This window comes from Heteronotia binoei, chromosome 8 (genome assembly GCF_032191835.1).
Source record: "Heteronotia binoei isolate CCM8104 ecotype False Entrance Well chromosome 8, APGP_CSIRO_Hbin_v1, whole genome shotgun sequence".
Lineage (NCBI taxonomy): Eukaryota > Metazoa > Chordata > Lepidosauria > Squamata > Gekkonidae > Heteronotia > Heteronotia binoei.
In genome coordinates, this window is record NC_083230.1 from 45,410,244 (window position 1) to 45,432,072 (window position 21,829).

General features: G+C 43.7%; 1 protein-coding gene across 2 annotated transcripts in view; it reads left to right on the forward strand.

Moving 5' to 3' along the window:
* Nucleotides 1-1,114: 1,114 nt before the first annotated feature.
* Nucleotides 1,115-21,829, forward strand: part of MON2 (MON2 homolog, regulator of endosome-to-Golgi trafficking) — a 131,345-nt gene continuing 110,630 nt past the window's right edge. The window contains exon 1 of one of the 2 annotated variants that reach the window (XM_060244981.1): nt 1,115-1,433. In XM_060244981.1, the coding sequence (XP_060100964.1) occupies nt 1,323-1,433 (111 nt within the window). In that variant the 5' untranslated portion in view covers nt 1,115-1,322. The remainder of the gene's footprint in view (nt 1,434-21,829) is intronic. The other variant, XM_060244982.1, reaches the window with a different exon arrangement.

Sequence of the window (21,829 nt, forward strand, 5' to 3'; positions counted from 1 at the left end):
AATCTCAGCTTGAGACCCTGGAGAGCCACTGCCAGTCTGAGCAGACAATACTGACTTTGATGGACCGAGGGTATTATTCAGTATGGCAGCTTCATATGTTCATATTTTTACACTTTCCCCCGGCAAGCTGGGTACTCATTTTACTGACCTCAGAAGGATGGCAGGCTGGGCCAGCTACCTGAATCCAGCTTCTGCTGGAATCGAACTCAGGTCGGGAGCAGAGAGTTCAGATCACAGTACTACAGTACTGCTGCTTTACCACTCTCCGCCACGGGCCGCTATTACACTCTTAACCCACCAGCTCTATGTATTTCAGCTGTACCTCATCCCCTCGTCTGAAGAAGTATGCACGCATAGGAAAGCTTACATTCTGAATCAAACTTGGTTGGTCTTAAAGATGATACTTGACTCCTACGTTGTTCTATTGCTTCAGACCAACACGGCTGCCCACCTGCATTTATCTTAGGGGAATTGCTTTAATCATTCATGTTAAGGAGTAGCTATGACTTCCCTATCAAAGGGAAAATTTAATAATGATCGTACCCTGCAAGCATTCTTTTAGCGTTACTAAGATTCCCTATCAGAGGGCTGAATTTAGGATATAACACGTACCAGGAAGGGCAGGGACATGAAACGAGACCTGCCGTACTTTGACAGTTCGACAAGCACCCGATAACCGATGTTCTTCACGTTGCTACGTCTACTGTAATTAAATAACACAAGCAACTCCACTGTGTTTCCTTGTTTTTGATTCGTGACTCCGGCGCCTCTGAAAACGAAACGGAGTCAAAGACCACTGACATCCAGAAAGAGAGGTGCCTCGTGCTCCTGGCTCTAGCATGCCCGTAGGGAAGCACCTCACCAGCCGAACTCTACTCACGCGATTACACAGGTCGGCACGCTACGGTGGCTCGGTATTGAGGCACCGCTCATTCCCCTATGTTGCAGCAGTGAGCATTTGCCACAAAGGAAGCTCTAACCCTGTGTCTTCTAGGTTCCCAAAGCCTTTACCGGCCCCTCTGTTCCCGACCCCACCTCTTCCCGAGCGAGCCTTCCTCGCTCCGCCCCTTCCCGGGCTGCAGCTGCGTGCGGAAGCCGGCTGACGTGTGGCGGCGGCGCCCGGCATTGTGGGAGCAGGAGCGGCCGTAGACGCGGCACGGCCGGCCTTGGAGCAACCGGCCTGCCTCCTTCGTTGGACAGCGGCTCGGTCTTTCTTGCGCTCAGGCGGCGCCACCTCAGAAGACGGCGACGCTGGCTCGGCCGGGCTGTCCCTTGTCGCGTTGCTGCTGCTGCTGTCGCCTTTTTCGCAACACGGCGGAGCTATGGCCGGCACTAGCAGTCCGGAGGCCGTGAAGAAGCTACTGGAAAACATGCAGAGCGATCTGCGGGCCCTGAGCATGGAGTGCCGCAAAAAATTTCCACCGGTCAAGGAGGTGAGGATTCCTTAGGGATTGAGAGGTGGTGGTGCTCATCGACCCTGGGATATGCCAGGCGCCGTAGGAGATAGGTGTGTGTTTGAGGCAGAAAACTCGCTCGTGAACTTGTTTTGGTTTCTCCTCCGCCTGCACAGGATTAGCTTTTGGGAGATCTGGGTGGGGGACAACGGCGCCTCCTTTCCGAACTGAACTCCGATCCAGAGCAGAACTAAAAAAATGATGGTGTGCGTCTCAAGTGTGTTGCCCAAGTGCACCACTTGCCTTCGTCTCTCTGAAGAGTCTGGGTTGCATCTCACACTTCGAAGATTTCGGTCTCTAGTGGACGAACTTTTTTAGTACCTAGTGATGATCACTTCTTTCGATAACTTTTGCCGACTCCGTTGGTGATTTCTCTGTACACACAAGCGTGATTCTTTGGTTATCAGACGACTTCGATTAAGTTGAAATTACTCTTTGAAAGCTTAGTGGTTATTAAGGCCTGACTGACAGTAGCAGGTGCCCTTTTAAGCACTGTATACTCTTTGGAGTAATATACATGTAAAACTTGAAATTTTCTCATCAATACATACAAAGGTTTCTTTTTACATGTTTGATAAATAAAAATGTCAGGCTGTGTCATTAGCATGATGCTTTCCCATCAGTTTGAGGGCTGGATCGCCTAACTTTAGCGCGTCAGATTTTCAAAAATGGGTAATAGTTTGGGAGTCTCTGCAGTTGTCATTTCTCTGTGCTGGTTTGTGTGTGACAGCAGTTATGTCACTCAGGTAATTCATGCTGGCATTGTCTGCTGTCATTGTCACAAGGTGCAAAACTGATCAGTTACATTCTTACATTAAAAATGTTGTTTGTGAAGTGACAGTTCCCCCAGCAGCATTACTAAGGATTTTGTAGTGCTCATTTTATTAAAGGGTTTTATTAACATGGCGTGACATGGTTACTGTCAGTAGGCTGCATAATTGTTTGAACATGGAACCTGTGTGCACTTGTGTGTCTTTGAGAATCTCTTACCATATATTCCATTTATCAGCTTACATTCTAATAGTGAAGTTGGCCAATCTTTGGATACTTAGATCCAGTGACTGAAGCTATAAACAGACAAGAAAGGTTTTTCTACAAACCTGAAAAGGGCCCCAGGATTGCAGAATAATGTGAAATCTTTTAAAACCCCCAACATTACAGGCCAGTCAGTCTGACTTCAACACTGGGAAAGTTTGTGAAAACAGTTATTAAAGAGAGAATTAGGCACATTGGTGAACAAACGTTAAGGAAGACTCAGCATGTCTCACTAACCTGTTAGAGTTCTTTGAGGGGGTGAACAAACATGTAGACAAAGGGAGATCTGGGTTCTGTTTACCTTTACCTCCAGAAAGCGTTTGATAAAATTCCTCATCAAAGGCTCCTTAGTAAGCTCAAGAGTCTTGGGGTAAAAGGACAAGTCCTCTTGTGGATCAAAAACTGGCTAATTAATAGGAAACAGAGTGAGTATAAATGGGCAATTTTCTAAGTGGAGAATGGTAAGCAGTGGGGTACTGCAGGGCTCAGTACTGGGTCTGATGCTTTTTAACTTGTTCATTAATGATTTGGAGTTGGGAGTAAGCAGTGAAGTGGCTAAGTTTGTAGATAACACTAAATTGTTCAGGGTGGTGAGAACCAGAGGGGATGGTGAGGCACTCCAAAAGGATCTGTCGAGACTGGGCAAGTGGGCATCAATGTGGCAAATAAGGTTCAACATGACCAAGTGCAAAGTAATGCACACTGGGGCCAAAAATCCTACAAGGTGAGGGGGTGTGAACTGGTGGAGACTGACCAAGAGAGAGATCTTGGAGTCGTGGTAGATAACTCACTGAGAATGTTGAGACAGTGTGCGACTGCAATATAAAAGGCCAACACTATGCTGGAAATTATTAGGAAGGGAACTGAAAACAAATCAGCCAGTATCATAATGCTCCTGTATAAATTGATGGTGCAGCCTCATTTGGAATACTTGTACAATTCTGGTCACTGCAACCTCAAAAAGGATATTATAGCAATAGAAAAAGTTCAGAAAAGGGCAACTAGAATGATTAAAGGGTTGGAACACTTTCCCTATGAAGAAAGGTTAAAATGCTTGGGACTCTTTAGCCTGGACAAACATCAACTGAGGGATGACATGATAGAGGTTTACAAGATTATGCATGGAAGAGAGCAGGTAGAGAAAGAAGTACCTTTCTCACAACATGAGAACTCGTGGACATTCAATTAAATTGCTGAGCAGTCAGGTTAGAACTGATAAAAGGAAGTACTTCTTCATCCAAAGGGTTATTAACACATGGAATTCATTGCCACAGGAGGTAGTGGTGGCTGCAAGCAAAGACAACTTCAACAGGAGATTGGAGAAGCATATGAAGCAGAGGTCCATCAGTGGCTATTAGTCACAGCCTCTTGTTGGAACTTTCTGTCTGGGGCAGTGATGCTCTGTATTCTTGGTACTTGGGGGGCACAGTGGGAGGGCTTCTAGTGTCCTGGCCCCACTGGTGGACCTTCTGATGGTGGCTGTTTTTTTGGCCACTGTGTGACACAGAGTGTTGAGTGGATGGACCATTGGCCTGATCCAACATGGCTTCTCTTATGTTCTTACTGGGGAGTTTTAAAAAGCTGAAAATGATAAAAGCAGCATGTGTGGCTTCAAGCAACAGATTCCCTCAGTGGCTGTAGCTAGGCAACCACTGTATTCCAAGCAGGGTTTAGAATTATAGAATCACAGAGTCAGAAGGAGCTATACAGGCCATCTTTGTCTAGCTGCTGCTTAAAGACTGCCAGTGAAGGAGATCTCACCACCCTACTGCTGAACAACTGTTACTGTAAAAAAGTTTTTCCTAATATCCAGCCAGTACCTTCCCACCTTTAATGTAAACCCAGTATTGTGAGTCCTATTCTCCCTGCCCTCCTCTAAGTGACAGCCCTCAAATACTTACAGAGAGCAATCAATCCCCCCACACTGAACATTCCCAAGTCCCTCAGCCTTTCCTCATAGGGCTTGGTTTCCAGGCCCCCGATCATCCTCACCACTTTCCTCTGCACCTGCTCCATTATGTCCACATCCTTCTTGAAGTGAGGCCTCCAGAAGTTTGAGTAAAAGGCAGGGGGAGGAGTCAAAGCCCTTTCCAGGCCTATTTTGTCCTGTGAGGAAGGACTTATTAGGGTCAGGGCTGACTAGGGTTGCCAGCTCCAGATTGAGAAGTTCCTGGAAAACTTTGTGGTGGAGTCTGAGGAAGGGTGAGGCCACTTTCCAAACCAGCCATTTTCTCCAGGGCGACAGATCTCTATTGTCTGGAGTTCAATTGTAATTCTGGGAGACCTGGAGGTTGGCAGTCCTAGGCCTGGCAGCAGCCTCTGGGTGATTTGATACCACTTGACTTTCATGACTCAACTACGTCTGGTGCTTGCTACTGTTCACTACTCAGTGTGAAAAATAGTGTGGTGTAGTGGTTAGGGCTTCAGAGTAGGGTCTGGGAGACTCAGGTTCTAATTCCCTATCTTGCTGTGGAAGCTCACTGGGTATTTTGGTACCAGTCACATACTTTTAGATTAACCTACCCCAATTTCTGTTGTATGGATAAAAAGGAGGAGAGGAGAGTAATGTAAGATGCTTTGGTTTTCAATGTAGAGAAAGATGGGGTGAAGTAAAGTGAAGTCAATAATAAATATAGCTGAAGATGGGAGGCAGATTTAAGCTAGGTTGGTGAATACCTGAGAAGGAAAGTATGAAACAGGTAAAAGGGAGAGGATATGCCAGGGGGAGGGAAAGGGGGAATAGTATGGGGAGGGGAAATCAGAGGAAAGTGGTACACCCCTCCATAAGTCCTTGAGAGCATTCCCTACTATGCAAGTGGACCTAATCCAGTGGCTAGCATTGCACAAGTGGGCCATAGTTTTCCTAGGCAGAGGCTGATGGGGAAGGGAGAGAGCGCCTGCTTAAGACAAGGTGCAGATAAAGGTAGGTTGGGTTGTTGTGTTGGAAGGAAATAGGGTTGCCAGTTCAAGGTTAGGAAATTCCTAGAGATTGGAGATGCTTTTAGTTTTGTTTGACCTTTTTATTATTGTGTTGTTAATTTTCCATTGTGATGGTCTTTGGCTATATACAATAAATATGTCTTCTCTGGTCCTAGAAAATTTGGACCCTGGGAATGGCAGGGTTTGAGGAGGAGAGGGATCTCAGAAGGGCATAATGCCATAGACTCCACACTCCAAAGCAGCCACTTTCTCCAGGGAACTAGGGTTGCCAACCTACAGGTGGGGGCTGGAAGTCACCCGGAATTACATCTGCTCTCCATATGACAACAGTCAGTTCCCCTGGAGAAAATGGCAGCTTTGGAGGTTGCTTCCCTCCCAGACCTTGCCATTCTGAGGTTGCTTCCCTCCCAGACCTTGCCATTCGAAGGCTCTACCCCCTAATCTCCAGAGATTTCCCAACTTGGAGTTGGTAACCCAAAGGAGAACTGATCTCTATATCTGGAAGATCTGCTATGTTTCCAAGAGGTCTCCAGGTTGGAAGCCTTAGAAAAGACAGTGGGATAAGGGGGGAGGCCATGGGGCTTTCAGGAAAAAGAAAGTGGAAGTAGTGGAGGAGGGGAAAGTGAGACATCTCCTGCAAGTCCTTGCAAGTTCCCACTTGTATACTCTAAATCAAAGCTATCAAATTCATTTGTTATGAGAGCTAAATCAGACATAAAGCTCATTTTGTTGGGCCAGGCAATTCATACCATAAAATGTGACATGAGGTACCAGAGATATAAACTTTATAAAGGTGATTTCAGATGTTGAATGGCAATAGCAGGTGAATGACAATAGCAGTCTTGATTGGATTAGGTGTGATATGCAGAGGGACCATAGACATGGAGATACCAGTATTTATAATGAGATAAGAAACCTAGGCCTCAATTTCATCCAGGAGGATTCAGTTTAGGACAGTCATGTCCAACTTTGAACAGATTGCGATCTATTTTTTCCGGACAAAAGTGCTGGTTATCTATCACCATGAAAAGTTTCAAATTAGATTTTAACCCACCAAAGTGGGTTCCACTGCCCCCCCTCCCATTTACTTACCTTCTGTCATTTACTGGTAAGCAAAATAAGCAAAAACAAAACAGAGAGATGAAGATCCAGAAAGAACTGCGAACAGTTTTTCTTAAATTTTTATTGTTATAACTTTCTTTAACTGTCTTAATAACTTTCTTGAACTTTTATTGAGTAATTTGTTTTAAATGTAGGTCAAGTATTGATCCAGGCTGATCTTGCGCAATCTTTAAAACTTTGCTCTTGCTAATTAGTGAGACGTCTGAGCCTGCATTTCATCCACCAGCTTTTTGAAGTTGGGTGAATATTGCGTGAGGCCAGTCTCAGGGAATCCTGGAGATGTTCATCTGTCATGTTGGAACGCTGTGTACTCTTTGTCATTTTCAGATGGGAAAACGCAGATTCACACAAATAAGTTGAATCGAAACAGGAGTGTACAGATTCACTGCATCTTCTCAAGTTGGGAAATTTGTCTCTAGGCACTAACTTCCAAAACGATTCTTGCTCAGCACAGGTCTTGTGAAAAATGTCATTTTTAAGGGTTACTATTTCGTTTTCAAGAGATGCCTTGTTCAATGAGTAATTTTTACTGATAGCAGCTGCAGTTTCCTTAATGTCCATATCTGCTTTGAAATGGGTATGACAAGTACTCCACAACTTTTTCAATTCTTTGGAAGTCACAGAATCTTTTTTCGAATTCCTGGATAACAGAGCAGATTTCTGTCACATACGTCTCGTTCTGAAAACCAAAAATTGGATATTGTCCCAGATGGTCCTGCGTATTAGGAAAATGATCAAAAGTGTTGTTTGCAAGGTCAGTCATCATTAGCTCAAATTTGCTCTTGTAGGATGAACCTGTACTCATCATCTCGCCAATGCATTTATTTTTACCTTGTAGTTCAATGTTCATATCACTTCATTCGCCTGTAAAGTCAGCGAGAAATGCCAGATCACATAACCACTCATCTTCCAACTCTGCTTTGTCATCTCCCCTCTCCTTCAAAACCTTATTTCATTCAGCAAATCACGAAATCTTTGCAGAAATTTGTGCCTATTTAGCCACCTTACATCTGTGTGCAAAATGATTTCCGCTGCCCCTTCATCAAGAGTAAGATTAAAAAGCCGTCTTTGAAGTGATCTTCCACAAACTGAATTTACAATTTTGAAAGTGATGTCCATGAGAATCTTTATATTGAGTCTCTTGCTTGCCAAAACCTGCTGGTGAATGATGCAGTGGTAAGAAAGGAAATCTGGAAAGTCGTCATGCTGTCTACAGAGGCCTATGAAACTGTTAACCTCACCTGTCACTGCTCTTGCTCCATCAGTAGTGATGGAAACAAGTTAATGCAATGGAAGATTACACTTTGTCACAAAAGAATAGAAAGAGCTGAATGTTTCCTGACTGGTAGTTCTCCCTTTTAAAGAAATCATTCCAAGTAGTTTTTCTTTAACACTGAAGTCTTCAAAAACCATCCGGATAAAGACTAGTAACTGTCTCTTATGTCTGTAGATTCATCCAGTTGGAGTGAGAAAGCAACACAAACGGAAACATCCTCCAACAATTGTTCAGTTGTGTCTACACACATCTTTTCTATTCACTGCACGATGGTGTTTCTTGACAATTGTACGTCTTGAACAGCAGCTGTGATCTCTTTCTTATTCTTAAATCCTTCAAAAAGATTGTCTGCTGCTTCAAGGAAACAATCTTTTACAAATTCTCCTTCATTGAAAGGTTTGCATTTCTTTGTGATCAGGTTGCTGACCTTGAAGGATGCCATGGTTGCATTGACTGAACGTGACCTTGGCTTTATCAACTGTTGCTGTGCAGCCAATTTAGATTTAAGTTCTTTGAGCTTCAGTTTACGAATTTCACTTTTGGGTGGAAAATCAGCATCAGACTTATTGCTATGCAGAGCCTTATAATGACGCTCCAGATTACCCTTTTTGGGCAAGGATACAGCGGCGTTACAAAGTAGACAACAACACTTGTCTTTCACCATGATGAAGAAGTAGTCCATTTCCCATTCATCACGAAAGTGGTAGGTTTTGCTCTTCTTTGGAACACTCATCTTCGTTATACTGGGGTGGCTGGGATGCTAAGTTAACACTTGCTGAATCTGGTCCAAAACTGTCACTTTCCCAAAGTATTAAAGATCAACAGGAACTGAAGACCTCTGGATGATGCCAAAACCACACATGCAGCTCTAAAAGTAAAAAAAAAGAATTCATCATATTGGCACCAATAATTAAATACCACCACATCAAACAATCATTAAAAAACCCAAACACCTGTCCAGCAAACCATGAGACCAAGTGGGGCTGGTGATCTACCTTTGACCCCTCCGCGATCTACTGGTAGATCGTGATCTACCTGTTGGACATACCTGGTCTAGGAGGATGCAAAGAATACATGGACATAAGTCTTTTGACATTAGAAACCACAACATTCAGTTGCTGACCTAAGAGTAGCAGTGCTCTTACAAAGGAATTTCAAAGGGAGATTAGAAAGAGGGACTGCTGAATTGCAAGTGATAATGAAGCTCAAGACAATGCATCCTCTTGGACTGAACTAAGACTTAGTTTTCCTGTCTCATTAGCAATGTGTGCTATTATCACTTGGCATCTAAGATTGCTCCACTCTCCAAGAAATAAATTCAGATAGGAATAGAGAAATCCATTAAAAAAACTTTTCAGAATAAACCAAAGAAATTTTCTCAAAGTACATTGTGCTTGTCAGAATGATCTATCCATGCTCCTTCCCTCCCACTTAACCAAAGAAGGAATGTGCTTGCACACCAAAGCTCAGTGGTGGACTGGCCAGGGTGTCAGTTTGCCCGATGGCAAGTGGGCCCTGTGGGCCCCTGTTGAAGTGAGCCCCCTTAAACATTAGACAATATGTTAAAAATGTTAATGACTTTTGAATAGCTTTAAAATATAATAGAAGTACCAATATTATTATTGTAATGCAACTAAAATTTATGTTGTATTACTGTTTTAATTAAAAAACATCATTTTTGAGGATACTTTATATTTAATAATATAATAAATAACTCTGAAAAAATAATTCTGATTTGGGTTATGTGAGGCCGAAGTGCTATGTACGTATGTTTTTATTCTTTGTTATTTTTCTTAATAAAATACCTTCCTGGTTATCCAGCCTGGTTTATTTGAGCGTTCTCAGGGAATAATCCCTGTAAAACATTGGTGAAGATCTCCTAGTTATCCCCTGTCTAGGGTTGCCAAGTCCATTTCAAGAAATATCTGGGTTCTTTGGGGGTGGAGCAAGGAGTCATTGGGGGAGCCAAGAGACATTGGGAATGGAGCCAGGAGCAAGGTTGTGACGAACACTATTGAACTCCAAAGGTAGTTCTGGCCATCACATTTAAAGGGACCACATACCTTTTAAATGCCTTCCCTCCATTAGAAATAATGAAGGATGGGGCACCTTCTTTTGGGGCTTATAGAATTGGACCCCCTGGTCCAATATTTTTGATACTTGGAGGGTGTTTTGAGGAGAGGCATCGGATGCTATGCTGCAAATTTGGTGCATCTACCTCAAAAAACAGTCCTCCCCTGAGCCCCAGATACCTGCAGATCAATTCTCCATTATACCCTATGGGAATCGGTCTCTATAGGGAATCATGGAATGCCCAGCAGACATTTCCCTCCCCCACCCCCGCTTTCTGATGACCCTGAAGCAGGGGGAGGGCCGCCAAACCAGGGGATCCCCTGCCCCCACCTGGGAATTGGCATGCCTGCCCCATCTCACTGGTTTCCAATATGCTAATTCCCCCAGTTAATTAGAGACATTTGGGTAAAATTTTATCCTTACGAAACATGCATTTCAAAAACATTCACCTAGTCAATATGGCTTTTGATATTCTCATCTGTAATAAATGGTGCATTTTTCTTCTTGGCCATATTGATCTCCTGTGCCCCTGAATTAGTTGTACAGGTTAATTATACAAAAGACAATATTTCATCCTTCAGGTTCTGTCTACAGTTTTTCATTAGGTGTTATGATCTGGGGGCTAGAAGGCACGGAGAGGCCTGCCTAGTGAGACCTAGAGGGCCTGGGGAAGCCTACCTCAATTGGCTAGTGGGCCTACTTCCCTTCTCTCCCTCTGATTGGGTGAAAGCAGTTTCTGAGGGAAACTGACCCAGAGGAGAATGGGACCTGGGAGGAGAGGATAAATAGGCTTGACTAGAGAGGGAGGCTAGTTCTCTCTAGGATGCTGAGCAGAGGGAGCTTCAGCAAGAGGGAGCTTCAGCAAGAAAGTTTTTCCTCTCACCTGGAACTGCGGTGAGTTAATACAATGTTAATAGAAGTAAGAAGGTAAAGGTGCAGCAAGCACCAGTCATTTCCGACTCTGGGTGACGTCACATCATGATGTTTTCACGGCAGACTTTTTATGGGGTAGTTTGCCATTGCCTTCCCCAGTCATCTACACTTTCCCCCCAAACAAGCTGGGTACTCATTTTACCAGCCTCAGAAGGATGAAAGGCTGAGTCAACCTTGAGCCAGCTACCTGAACCCAGCTTCTGCCGGGATCGAACTCAGGTTGTGAGCAGCGAGTTCAGACTGCAGTACTGCAGCTTTACCACTGTGCACCACGGGGCTCCTTGCTAATAGAAGTGGGGAATGCTAAGCTTTTAAATGCTAAGCCTTTCAGTAAAATGTTCAGTACAATAAAACTATTTAAAAATATCCACCATTTATTTAATTTAAAAAATAATTTAAAAATTCAGTGATAACAATCTGTATCTACTGCATACTGCCAGTAATATGTACAATATATGTACACTGTAAATTACCAAAAATACACATTTATTTCACAAAAGTTTTAATTTTACCTTTTTTCCGCTTATATATTTTGTTAAATTGTATTTCTTATAAAATTAAATTAAGCTGTGGGTGGGTCCGCTTTATCTCCTGGCAACCAATAGACCTAGTTCGCCATTGTCAAAGCTTATACCTGGAATAAAACATTGTTGGTCTTAAGTTGTCATGGAAAAGGAAAGGTCCTCTGTGCAAGCACCAGTCGTTTCCAACTCTGGGGTGGCATTGCTTTCACAACGTTTTCACGGCAGACTTTTTATGGGGTGGTTTGCCATTGCCTTCCCCAGTCTTTTACAATTTCCCCCCAGCAAGCTGGGTGCTCATTTTACCCACCTCGAAAGGATGGAAGGCTGAGTCAACCTTGGGCCGGCTACCTGAATCCAGCTTCTGCCGGAATCAAACTCAGGTCGTGAGCAGAGAGTTCAGACCACAGTGCTGCAGTACTGCTGCTTTACCACTCTGAGCCATGGGGCCGCTTTCAAGTTGCCATGATGAGACTCCAAATTTGACTCCTGTCTCTCTTTCCTCTCCAAAAGAGGCATAGCAGCCCAAAGAAAGAAGCAGAAGCTCTGTCTGTGTGTGTGTGAGAGAGAGCATGTTTTTGTATCTCTCCTGCACAAAGCAGGAAGCAGCCATAGAGTGCTCCCTCCCTCCCTCTCCTTCCCTGTGTGTGTGAGAAAGAAAAAGGGGGAGGGAAGCAAGGGACAGGAAACAAAAAGCCACTGAGGGAACTAGGGGGAAAGCAAGCTACAGTGCAGCTGCAGAAGCATCCCTGGAAATGGAAGCAGGAGCAGGAAATTGCCTGGGGGATGGATTTGAGCCCTGTGTGGGCCAGATCCATCCCACAGGCCACATGTTTGATACCCCTGCCTAAATCATTATGCACATAACCTAGTACATAAAGTTTTTAAAACTTAAGAGCGTTATGTATTATCTCGGTATCGATAAAACAGACCAACTTCTCACTACTGTTATCCTGAAAGGTCTGTTTTACTAGTAGGATTTGTTGTGAGATCAGAATCCTTTTTAACAGATTTTTGTTTTAAGTAATTTTCTTTTGTTAATCAAACTTTCATAAACCTTTGTTTCCTAAGAGAAATGAGAGTTGTGCTGGAGTATAACTGAACTTAAGATAGAATGCTTTTTCTAAATCAATCATCATATCATCATCATCAAAGGTTTGTTAGGAGAAGGGGTGGTGAGTTATTTTTCTGCACTAAATTTAACTGACCTCTTTTATAAATAACATGTTAAGGTTTTTATAATGGGGTTTGTTTGCTATATTAGACCATTATGTGGCGCTTGTGCTGTGTTAAATTATTCAACTCTATAAAACTACAAACTAAATAAGATTTCTTTTTGTACACTAAAATACTGTTAGGGAGCAATCCTGAAGCAGGTCTGCTTGGGAATAAATCCCATTTTATTCAACTAGGTTTACTTTCAGGAAATGTTTTTAGGATTGCAGACTTAATGTTGAAGGTGAAGTGTGTGAGTTACAATCAGAAAATAGTGTAATACTTGAGTGTAGCCATAACCCCTGTTTATGTCCATTATATTTTTGGAATTCATTTGTAAGGTTATTTGACCTGCTGTGACATCTTTTTGGTTCTTGTGTCACTTTATGAAGAGTTAGAAAGAGAGCTACCAGTACTTCATATATTGTGTTCGAAGACAAATATGTTGACAGTCTGGTCAATATGTGTCTAGCCAACCTTCCTTTCTTCTTGAAATGTTTTAATACTATACAACTCTTGCCTGTTAAGCAGCAGGAAATGGAGTACTTCACTCAAAACTGTGCTATTCTGTCTCCCTCTTCTGTTCATTGGTGGACAAAGAATGCCCATGGAGTTTTTCTGCAGTTAGTAAAGAAAGATTTCTGAGTCTGTCACTTAAATATGAGGTCTGGAATGATGGAACATAGAAAACCAAGCAGTCCTCAAGACAGTTTCAGTGATGGTTTTCTAAAAAGTATTTTACTTTTCTATGAAAGCTTTTTCTAGTTTACTATAAAATGCTGCAGATCTCAGTATCAAGATGTGATATTGTAAGAGGCTAAAAATTGGTAGTAATTTGAAAAATATACGTGTTTTAAAATGCTGACGATAGAATTAAGTATAAACAGGAAGATAGTTGTGTTATGTTGCATATTTCTTTTGCTAAATGTTGTGTTAAAAATAGAGTCGCCTTTGTTCTTTGTTAGCCTGTAGTGCATGCCTGGCTTCTAAATTAGGATTGAACTGCATGGTACTAATTGCACAAGGAATGTTAACCAATTATTTTAACCCACTAGTGGATGCTGTTGAAATAGCTTCTTCATTAATAGAAACAAGGCGGCAGCTTTAATTTTAATACTGCATCTGTGGTCTGATTTATTTTATCAGCATCTAATACAGCAGGCTCTGTGGTCTAACAGTAGGATGGAGTGTATTGTGGAAAATCTGAAACGTCCTCACATGTCTACTCAGAAATTCCATTTAGCTTAGTAGGGCCTACTTTAGAGTAAATGTGTATGGTGGATAAAGCCTTTATCTGGTTTCACTTTCCAAGAATTTTTAAAGTTATATATTGAAGTCCATTAAGTACTCCTTGGTATGTTTGGACTTGAGAAAATAGCATGAGTGGGGAACAGGAGCCGTTCCCTCTTGCATCATAGTTCCAAGCAGGATCAGGTACCTGTGGAGTTGATAAAGGGTAAGAATTCTAGCCGTAAAATTACAGCAGTTCAGGGATGGCATAACATCTAGTATGGCCTGTAGGTATGCTACCATTTGCGGTCTCACTGGACATTAAAGCTTTGGCTGCTACTAGAATTTTGACTTGCACCACAAAATTTATACAAACTTACATTTGCACTTAATATTCTGTAGATAGTTCGTGTTTTAGTTGAGGTTTATATAGTTTGTGTAGCGCTGGGGACAATGCATATGGGTATTGACTCCACTCAAGCAGCTTGCTGTTTGGCAGCACCATCATATAGCTACAATTTCAACCAGTGTTTCTTCACAGACAATCCAATTTAATCACCATTTAAGAAAAAATAGCAATATATTTTCATATATGCCTATATACATTTTTGGGTTAGGAAGGTGGATTTAAAAAAAAATGAGTATACTTGATAATTTTACTATGTGCACCCGCTATATACATGGTTTAAAGAGCTGGAAAAGTGTGGGTTGTATTTGTATACTATAATACATGGTAACTGTTTTTTCCCCCTCAAATTTTTACAGAGGTATAATGAGTGCTTTATTCAGTATTCATCACAACAAATCTCTGTACCAAGGATAATATTGGAATATTTGTTCTGTCAGAAATAGGTTAAAAATTGCTTTTTAAAGCTCTTAAATTATATGAACCACATATTTATATTGTGTTTAGCTAGTTTGACATTATAGTAATTCAGTTGGGTGATATAAGTAAGTAAATGAGTCTAACTTTTCTCCCTGTCACCAATCCTCACAAACAGTATATTCACATTGTTATTTTATGCTGATGGTTAATCTTTTTTTCTCTCTGTCAGCAACACACTAAATCTAGACTAGAACTACAGTTTTACGAAATGGTCAGGTTACTGCTGAGAAGAGGGAGTACTTCTATCTAGGAACACAAGACTTCAAAACAGGCTAGGTACTACAAGTCAGCAGTTGGGCCTTTTCAACCGAATACAAAATCTTAAATTATATTAAACTACTCTTTTGTATACTGTAGAAATTTTAAATGTATTCTTTTAATGCTTCAAAGTTTTTCACCTCTGTAATATTTTATTTATTTATTATTTATTTATTTATTCCGTAACTTATATCCCGCCCTTCCCACAAGTGGCTCAGGGCGGCTTACAACAAACAATAAAACAATAAAATCGGAACAAATTAATACATTTAAAATCAAGCATTTAAAACCTAAAAACCTTAAAATTTTACATTGTACATTAAAACTATACAGTATAATCACAAAAATCTAGAATCTAGAAAGCTACATTTGTCCAGCCAGTTCCGGGTCCATCAGGCTCCGTGGGCCTGATACTCTTTCACCTATATATTTTTCATTTTTCTTCAGTGAAGTGCTTCTGAATAGAGAGTTTTAGACATTGAAAGTCCAAAGCAGATACAGTATTGTTAAATATGACAGGCAAACCAATCCTGAGTTCCGCCGTGGAGTCCCGCCCAAGTGTAGAACTAACTTAGGTGGCGTTAGTCAGCTTCCAAAGGGGAGAAGTTACTCCAGGTGGGGAGGGGAAGGGAACATAGCTGGACGAGCAGGCACAAGAGAGAAGCCATCACCATGGTGATCCCCCCGTGTGTACACTATTGGCTCACTGCCAAGGAGGGGGTGGGGGCAGGGATGGGGCAGCGCAGGACCACTGGATTGGCCAGTCTGTTGCACATGACTGGGGAAGAGGTGGAAAGCCTGCTCCGGAGAGGCTGTCAACCCCCTTGTGCCCACCCACTGTCAGAAACTCGTGCCAATGGCAGGCAGATGGGCAGAGTCATGCACCCCCTGGCTAGCCACAAGTAAACAGGAAGCACAAAGTGCACGAGTCTGCTTCCAAAGACACCAGCTGGAATGTGTGTATGGGAATGAGCAGACAGAGTTCCAGCATGCCACCAAATTCCACAGGCAACCTCCTCCCAACACAGACTCTCAGACACTCCATGTTGCCCTGACACCCCCTGCTGTGTGCATGGAACTCCTCCTCTGGGGGCCACAGAACTCAGAGTGTGAGACATCGGCCATGCATCCTCTCCATTAGCTGGGCTGGCCAGGTTGAGGTTAGGCACCTGGCCCAAGGCCATCCCTCCCTTCCATGGGATGTGTAGGGCAAAGACCCCCTCCCCTGTCCAGCCTCACAGCGGCTCATAGTTTCCCCCCACCCCCTCCCCAAGAAACAAGTGAGTCCACCTTCTGAGACATTCCCTCGGAAAGCCCACTGACAGAATGGCGGGGAGGGGGGACAGAGTGGAGTGAAGCAGAAGCCAAGCAGGAGAGACAAAGTAGTTGCACATCTAAGGTTTCATTGTGCTGCAACCAAGTAGAATAGCATCCCAGGTGGAAGTTGGAAAGTCTTGCAGGGCAGGCTCCACTCGGAAGGGAGGGGAGGAGCAGGTGGCTGAGTAGAGGGGGGCTGGGTTTGATCGGGGCGCTGGATCGGGGCGGTGTGGCGGTGCTGATGTTGCTGGACCTGTCGGCCACGTTCGACACAGTCGACCATCGGCTACTGACCCGCCGCCTCGCCGATGTAGGGGTGAGGGGGTCTGCCTTACAATGGCTCTCCTCCTTCCTCGAGGATCGGGGACAAAGGGTGGCAATTGGGGGCAAGCGGTCCCGGAGGTGCACACTGGATTGTGGAGTGCCTCAGGGGGCAGTTCTCTCACCAATGCTATTTAATATCTATATGCGCCCCCTTGCACAGATTGCCAGGAGACATGGACTTGGGTGCCATCAATATGCAGATGACACCCAACTCTATCTGCTGATGGACGGCCGGCCTGACTGCGTCCCAGAGAATTTAGACTGGGCCTTGCAGGATATGGCAACTTGGTTGAGGAGGAGCAGGCTGAAATTGAATCCAGCGAAGACAGAAGTCCTTTGTCTGGGTCGGGGCGCTCGGGAAGGGGAAATACCTCTCCCGGTCTTCGACGGGGTGCCACTGAAAGCGGTGCACCGAGTTAGGAGCCTGGGAGTTTTACTGGAGCCTTCATTATCAATGGAGGCCCAGATTGCAGCCACTGCCAAGTCAGCCTTTTTCCATCTAAGGCGGGCAAAGCAGTTGGCTCCCTTCCTAGAGCGCCAAGATCTGGCAACAGTGCTTCATGCAACGGTCACCTCGAGACTGGATTACTGCAATGCCCTCTACATGGGGCTGCCTCTGTACCGAACCCGGAAGCTGCAGCTGGTGCAGAATGCAGCAGCTAGACTGTCGTTGGGGCTTCCTAAATGGGAGCACATACAGCCTGGACTGCGCGAACTGCACTGGCTGCCAGTTATATACCGGGTCCGTTACAAAGTGCTGGTCATTACCTTTAAAGCCCTATATGGTCGAGGACCTGTCTACCTTAGGGACCGCCTCTCCCATTATGAACCCCAGAGAGCACTGAGGTCAGCCGGGAAAAACTTGTTGACTACCCCCGGACCGAGAGAGGTGAAGCTGCAAAGCACCCGTAACCGGGCCTTCTCCTCTATAGCCCCGAGCCTATGGAACCAACTTCCAGAGGAAATGCGGGCCTTGCGGGATCTTGAACAATTCCGCAGGGCCTGCAAGACCTTCCTCTTCCGACTAGCTTTCGCTGATGAAAAAGGAAACTGCTAATGAAAACCGCCATCATAAAAAACAAACATAGCATTAGCACTTTTATCAATCTAATTTAATTTACTTTTTAAAAACTTAACCAGAATTTTAATTGAAATGTTCATAATGTTAAAATGTAATTTTATTCATCTCTGTATAATTGAAACTTGAATGGTGCTGTTAGCCGCCCTGAGCCTGCTCCGGCGGGGAGGGCGGGATGCAAATAAAATTTTGTTGTTGTTGTTGTTGAATTGCCACACACAGAAACCTCTGTTGAATTCGCATCTGCAAAACAGAGAAAGAGACCCATTGCACTAGGGGAGGAGTGCCATGCCACTTGCAGTCAGGGAGGTCCTGTCCTGACGGGCAGCAGAAGTGGCAGGGGGGTGGATGAACAAAAAAACCCAACCCCGCAGCACATGATGGAACCAGCCAACGTACACCCACCTGTCCTGGGTTAAAGCCTTCCTGGCTGGCTTGTAATTCCTCAGCTACGGCAGCTGCAGCATGGGACTGTATCTTAGCCAGGGACACTCTTAAAGGAACAGTAGCTGACTTGCCTCCCCACAGGCAATGGAGCAGTTGCCAGACACCCCCCCCCCCCGTGCCCTGCCAGGGGTGGGAATGAGTCAAAGGACAGACAAAGGGGGGCCTTCAGCAGCATGCAGGGGCTGGGGGGACTGCCCCATGCCCAAGCTTGTTGCCAGGTTCCAGTGCCAGAGATGCTGTTAATCTGCCCAGCCTCAAGCGAGGGGAGGGGGCAACACAAGGCTGTGCAATCACACTTATTTGTCCATGTGTGAACACCCTTGTGCACTGAGCCTCGGGGGGGCAGATATCTGTTGGGGATTGGAAATAGGAGAGGTTAGCCATTGAGTAGAGTCTTAGCTCTCCTCCTTGCAAGTCAAATACTGTACTGTCTACGTGCTTTCTCTGTGCAGCTCCCACTACCAAAGTCTCTGTGCAACCCTCACACTAAGTCCACACAGCAGGGAGCTCCGTGACAGATTCCCTTGCGATGCGCCCTACCCTACCTGAAGAGTTTTGCAAGACCAGGGTGGAAACTTTTCTAGGAGACGGGAGTGGCAATTGGGTGTTGGGAAGAGGACTCACCCATCCTGGGGCATGAGGGAATGAGCGAGGCAATTACATGGCTCCCTAAGGGGTTTGCAAGCTTGTGTGGCGCAGGCGGACTTTGTTGTCTGTTTCAACAAGTATCTATGGGATACGCCAGCATTTTTCTTGTCGTAACTTTACGCCTCTTGCGGGGGGGGGGCGTTCCCAGGCTGGAAGGTCTTAGGGAGCCAGCTAATGCTGGCCATGTGCCTGGGGCTGCCCCCTCCTGCACTGATATGGCTTTCTCTGCCCCGGTTGCCTGCAGGCAAGGTGGGGCGCTTCTCCACCAGCAGCTGTGGGCAGGCGTACGCTGAGGCGACCGACGACGGGCGCAAGTCCCATTTGCATGGGTGTGGAGGGGGTTAGAGCAGTGCAACTCAAACTTCTAACGATGTAGTGGTTAGTTTGCTCCCAAAGCATCCCCCCCTTAGGATTGTGCTGAAAATTTCTTAGATTCCCTGTAACCAACTCATTCTCTCTGCAGCCACAAAGCAGCTATATTAAATTAGTTTTTCAAACATCACAGGTTTAAGGTTTATTGGATTTATATCCCACCCTCCACACCGAACTAGGCTCAGAGTGGCTCACAACCAGTAAAATCAAAACAAATTCACTCACATGACTTACATAATAAATTAAAAAAAATTATATATATATATAATTTTTTATTAATTTTCACTTATATATTATCACAACTTTGAAAAGACCAATATGATAACATAGGGGGGAAAAACGTAATGTTTACACTTCTCATCAGTTTTTCTCAAGTAAGTCATTAGTGAAAAACAAATTAAATTTATGCACGGAAGTATAGAATGAGCTATACAATATCTTGTTTGAAGGATATATCTCCATTTTCCCGTACTAAAATCCTTTCCAATTAGTAATACATTTCTCTTACAAATTTTAAGAGTTTTATATAATATTAACTAATAATTATAAATTTCACCTTTCAATTTTCATTATACTTACTGTTCCCTCCATTCACATGGTCTATTTACATATTTTGTTTCGATCTACTTTAGCCAATCATAAAATTTCTTCCATTTAGCGAATGCCTCTTCCTTAGATTTACCATTTACCATATCGGTCAGAACATCTAGTTCTGCAATTTTTAAAATTTTTCCTATGAGCTTTTCTTTTGTAGGTACATACATCTGTTTCCAGTGAGCAGCAAAGAGAATTCTGGCTGTCATTACAAAATGTCTTCTTTCTCAATTTCTTGTTGCATCATACTAAGAAAAATCTGTGGCATAAGAGGTATAACTCGGAATGTAAGACCCATGCTGAGTCTTCCTCAATAAAATAGTACTACTAAAAGATGGCAATAAAAATCCAGGAGAGCCAACTTCTCCCAGGGGAGGGGGGGATGCAGAGAGAGTGCAGATGGGAGTGTCAGCAGATGCAGCTGCTGCTGCCCTCAACCAAATATTAATGGAAGGAAGCAAGGCTCCAGTAGCACCTTAACAACTAACAAAATTTGTGGCAGGGCTTTCATGAGTTACTACTCACTTCACAGCTAGAATGTGAGTCCATTTGTCCTTATATCTTGAAGAGTGGAGTGTTTTCAGATGCCAAAAGACAATAGCAGGCATTGGTAATGGAAACCTAGGTCTCAGTTCAGACCTGGAGGATGCATTGCCTTGAGCTTCATTATCAATTGCAATTCAGCAGTTTTTCTTTATAATCTCCCTTTGAAATTCCTTTCTAAGTGAAATGCTACTCTTAGGTCATCAACTGAATGTCCTGAAAGGTTAAAATGTACCCCCACTGGTTTTTGAATGCTGTGGTTTCTAATAGCAGTAGAAAGAGTAAGAGTCCAGTAGCACCTTATAGACTAACAAAATTTGTGGTAGGGTGTGAGCTTCTGTAAGTCACTGCTCCCTTCTTTAGACTTATTTCCATTTATTCTTTGCATCTTCCTGAACTGACTCCTCCTGGATGAAATTCAGACCAAGATTTCCTGTCTCATTACCAATGCTGATATCTCCACACCTACTGTTGTTGTTCAGTCACATAGTCGAGTCCGACTCTTTGCGACTCAGTGGACAAAGTCACGCCAGGCCCTCCTGTCTTCCACCATCCTCCAAAGTTTGCTCAAATTCATGTTAGTTACATCAGTAATGCTGTCCAGCCATCTCATCTTTTGCCATCCCCTTCTTCTTTTGCTTTCTGTCTTTCCCAGCATCAGGATCTTCTCCAGTGAGTGCTGTCTTCTCATTTGATGGCCAAAGTATTTGAGCTTCAGCATCTGACCTTCCAGGGAACAGTCTGGGTTGATTTCTCTTAGGACTGACTTATTTGAGCTTCTTGCAGTCCAAGGGTCTCTCAAGATTCTTCTCCAGCACCACAGCTCAAAAGCATCTATTCTTCTGTGCGTGGCCTTCCTTATGGTCCAACTCTCGCAGCCATACATTACTACTGGGACTACCATAGCTTTGACTATATGGACTTTTGTTGGCAGGGTGATTTCTCTACTTTTTATTATGCTGCCCAAGTTCGCCATTGCTGTTCTCCCAAGAAGCAAACGTCTTTTAATTTCATGGCTACAGTCACCATCTGCAGTGATCTTGGATTCCAGAAATGTGAAGTCTGTCACTACTTCCATGTCTTCCCCTTCTATTTGCCAAGGTATGATGGGGCCGGATGCCATGATCTTAGTTTTTTTTTTATGTTGCGTTTCAAGGCTACTTTTGTGCTCTCCTCTTTCACCCTCAACAGGAGGTTCTTTAGGTCCTCTTCACTTTCTGCCATTAGAGTGGTGTCATCTGCATATCTGAGGTTGTAGATGTTTTTCCCGGCAATCTCAATTCTGGTTTCTGTTTCATCCAAGCCAGCATTCTGCATGATGTACTCTGAATATAAATTAAATAAGCAGGGTGACAATATACATCCTTGTCAAACTCCTTTTCCTATTCTAAACCAATCAGTTGTTCCATATCCCGTTCTGACAGTTGCTTCTTGACCCTTATACAGGTTTCTCAGGAGACGTGTGAGGTGGTCTGCCACAGTTTGTTGGACTTTCCACAGTTTGTTGTGAACCACACCAAGGCTTTAGCGTAATCAATGAAACAGAAATAGACGTTTTTCTGA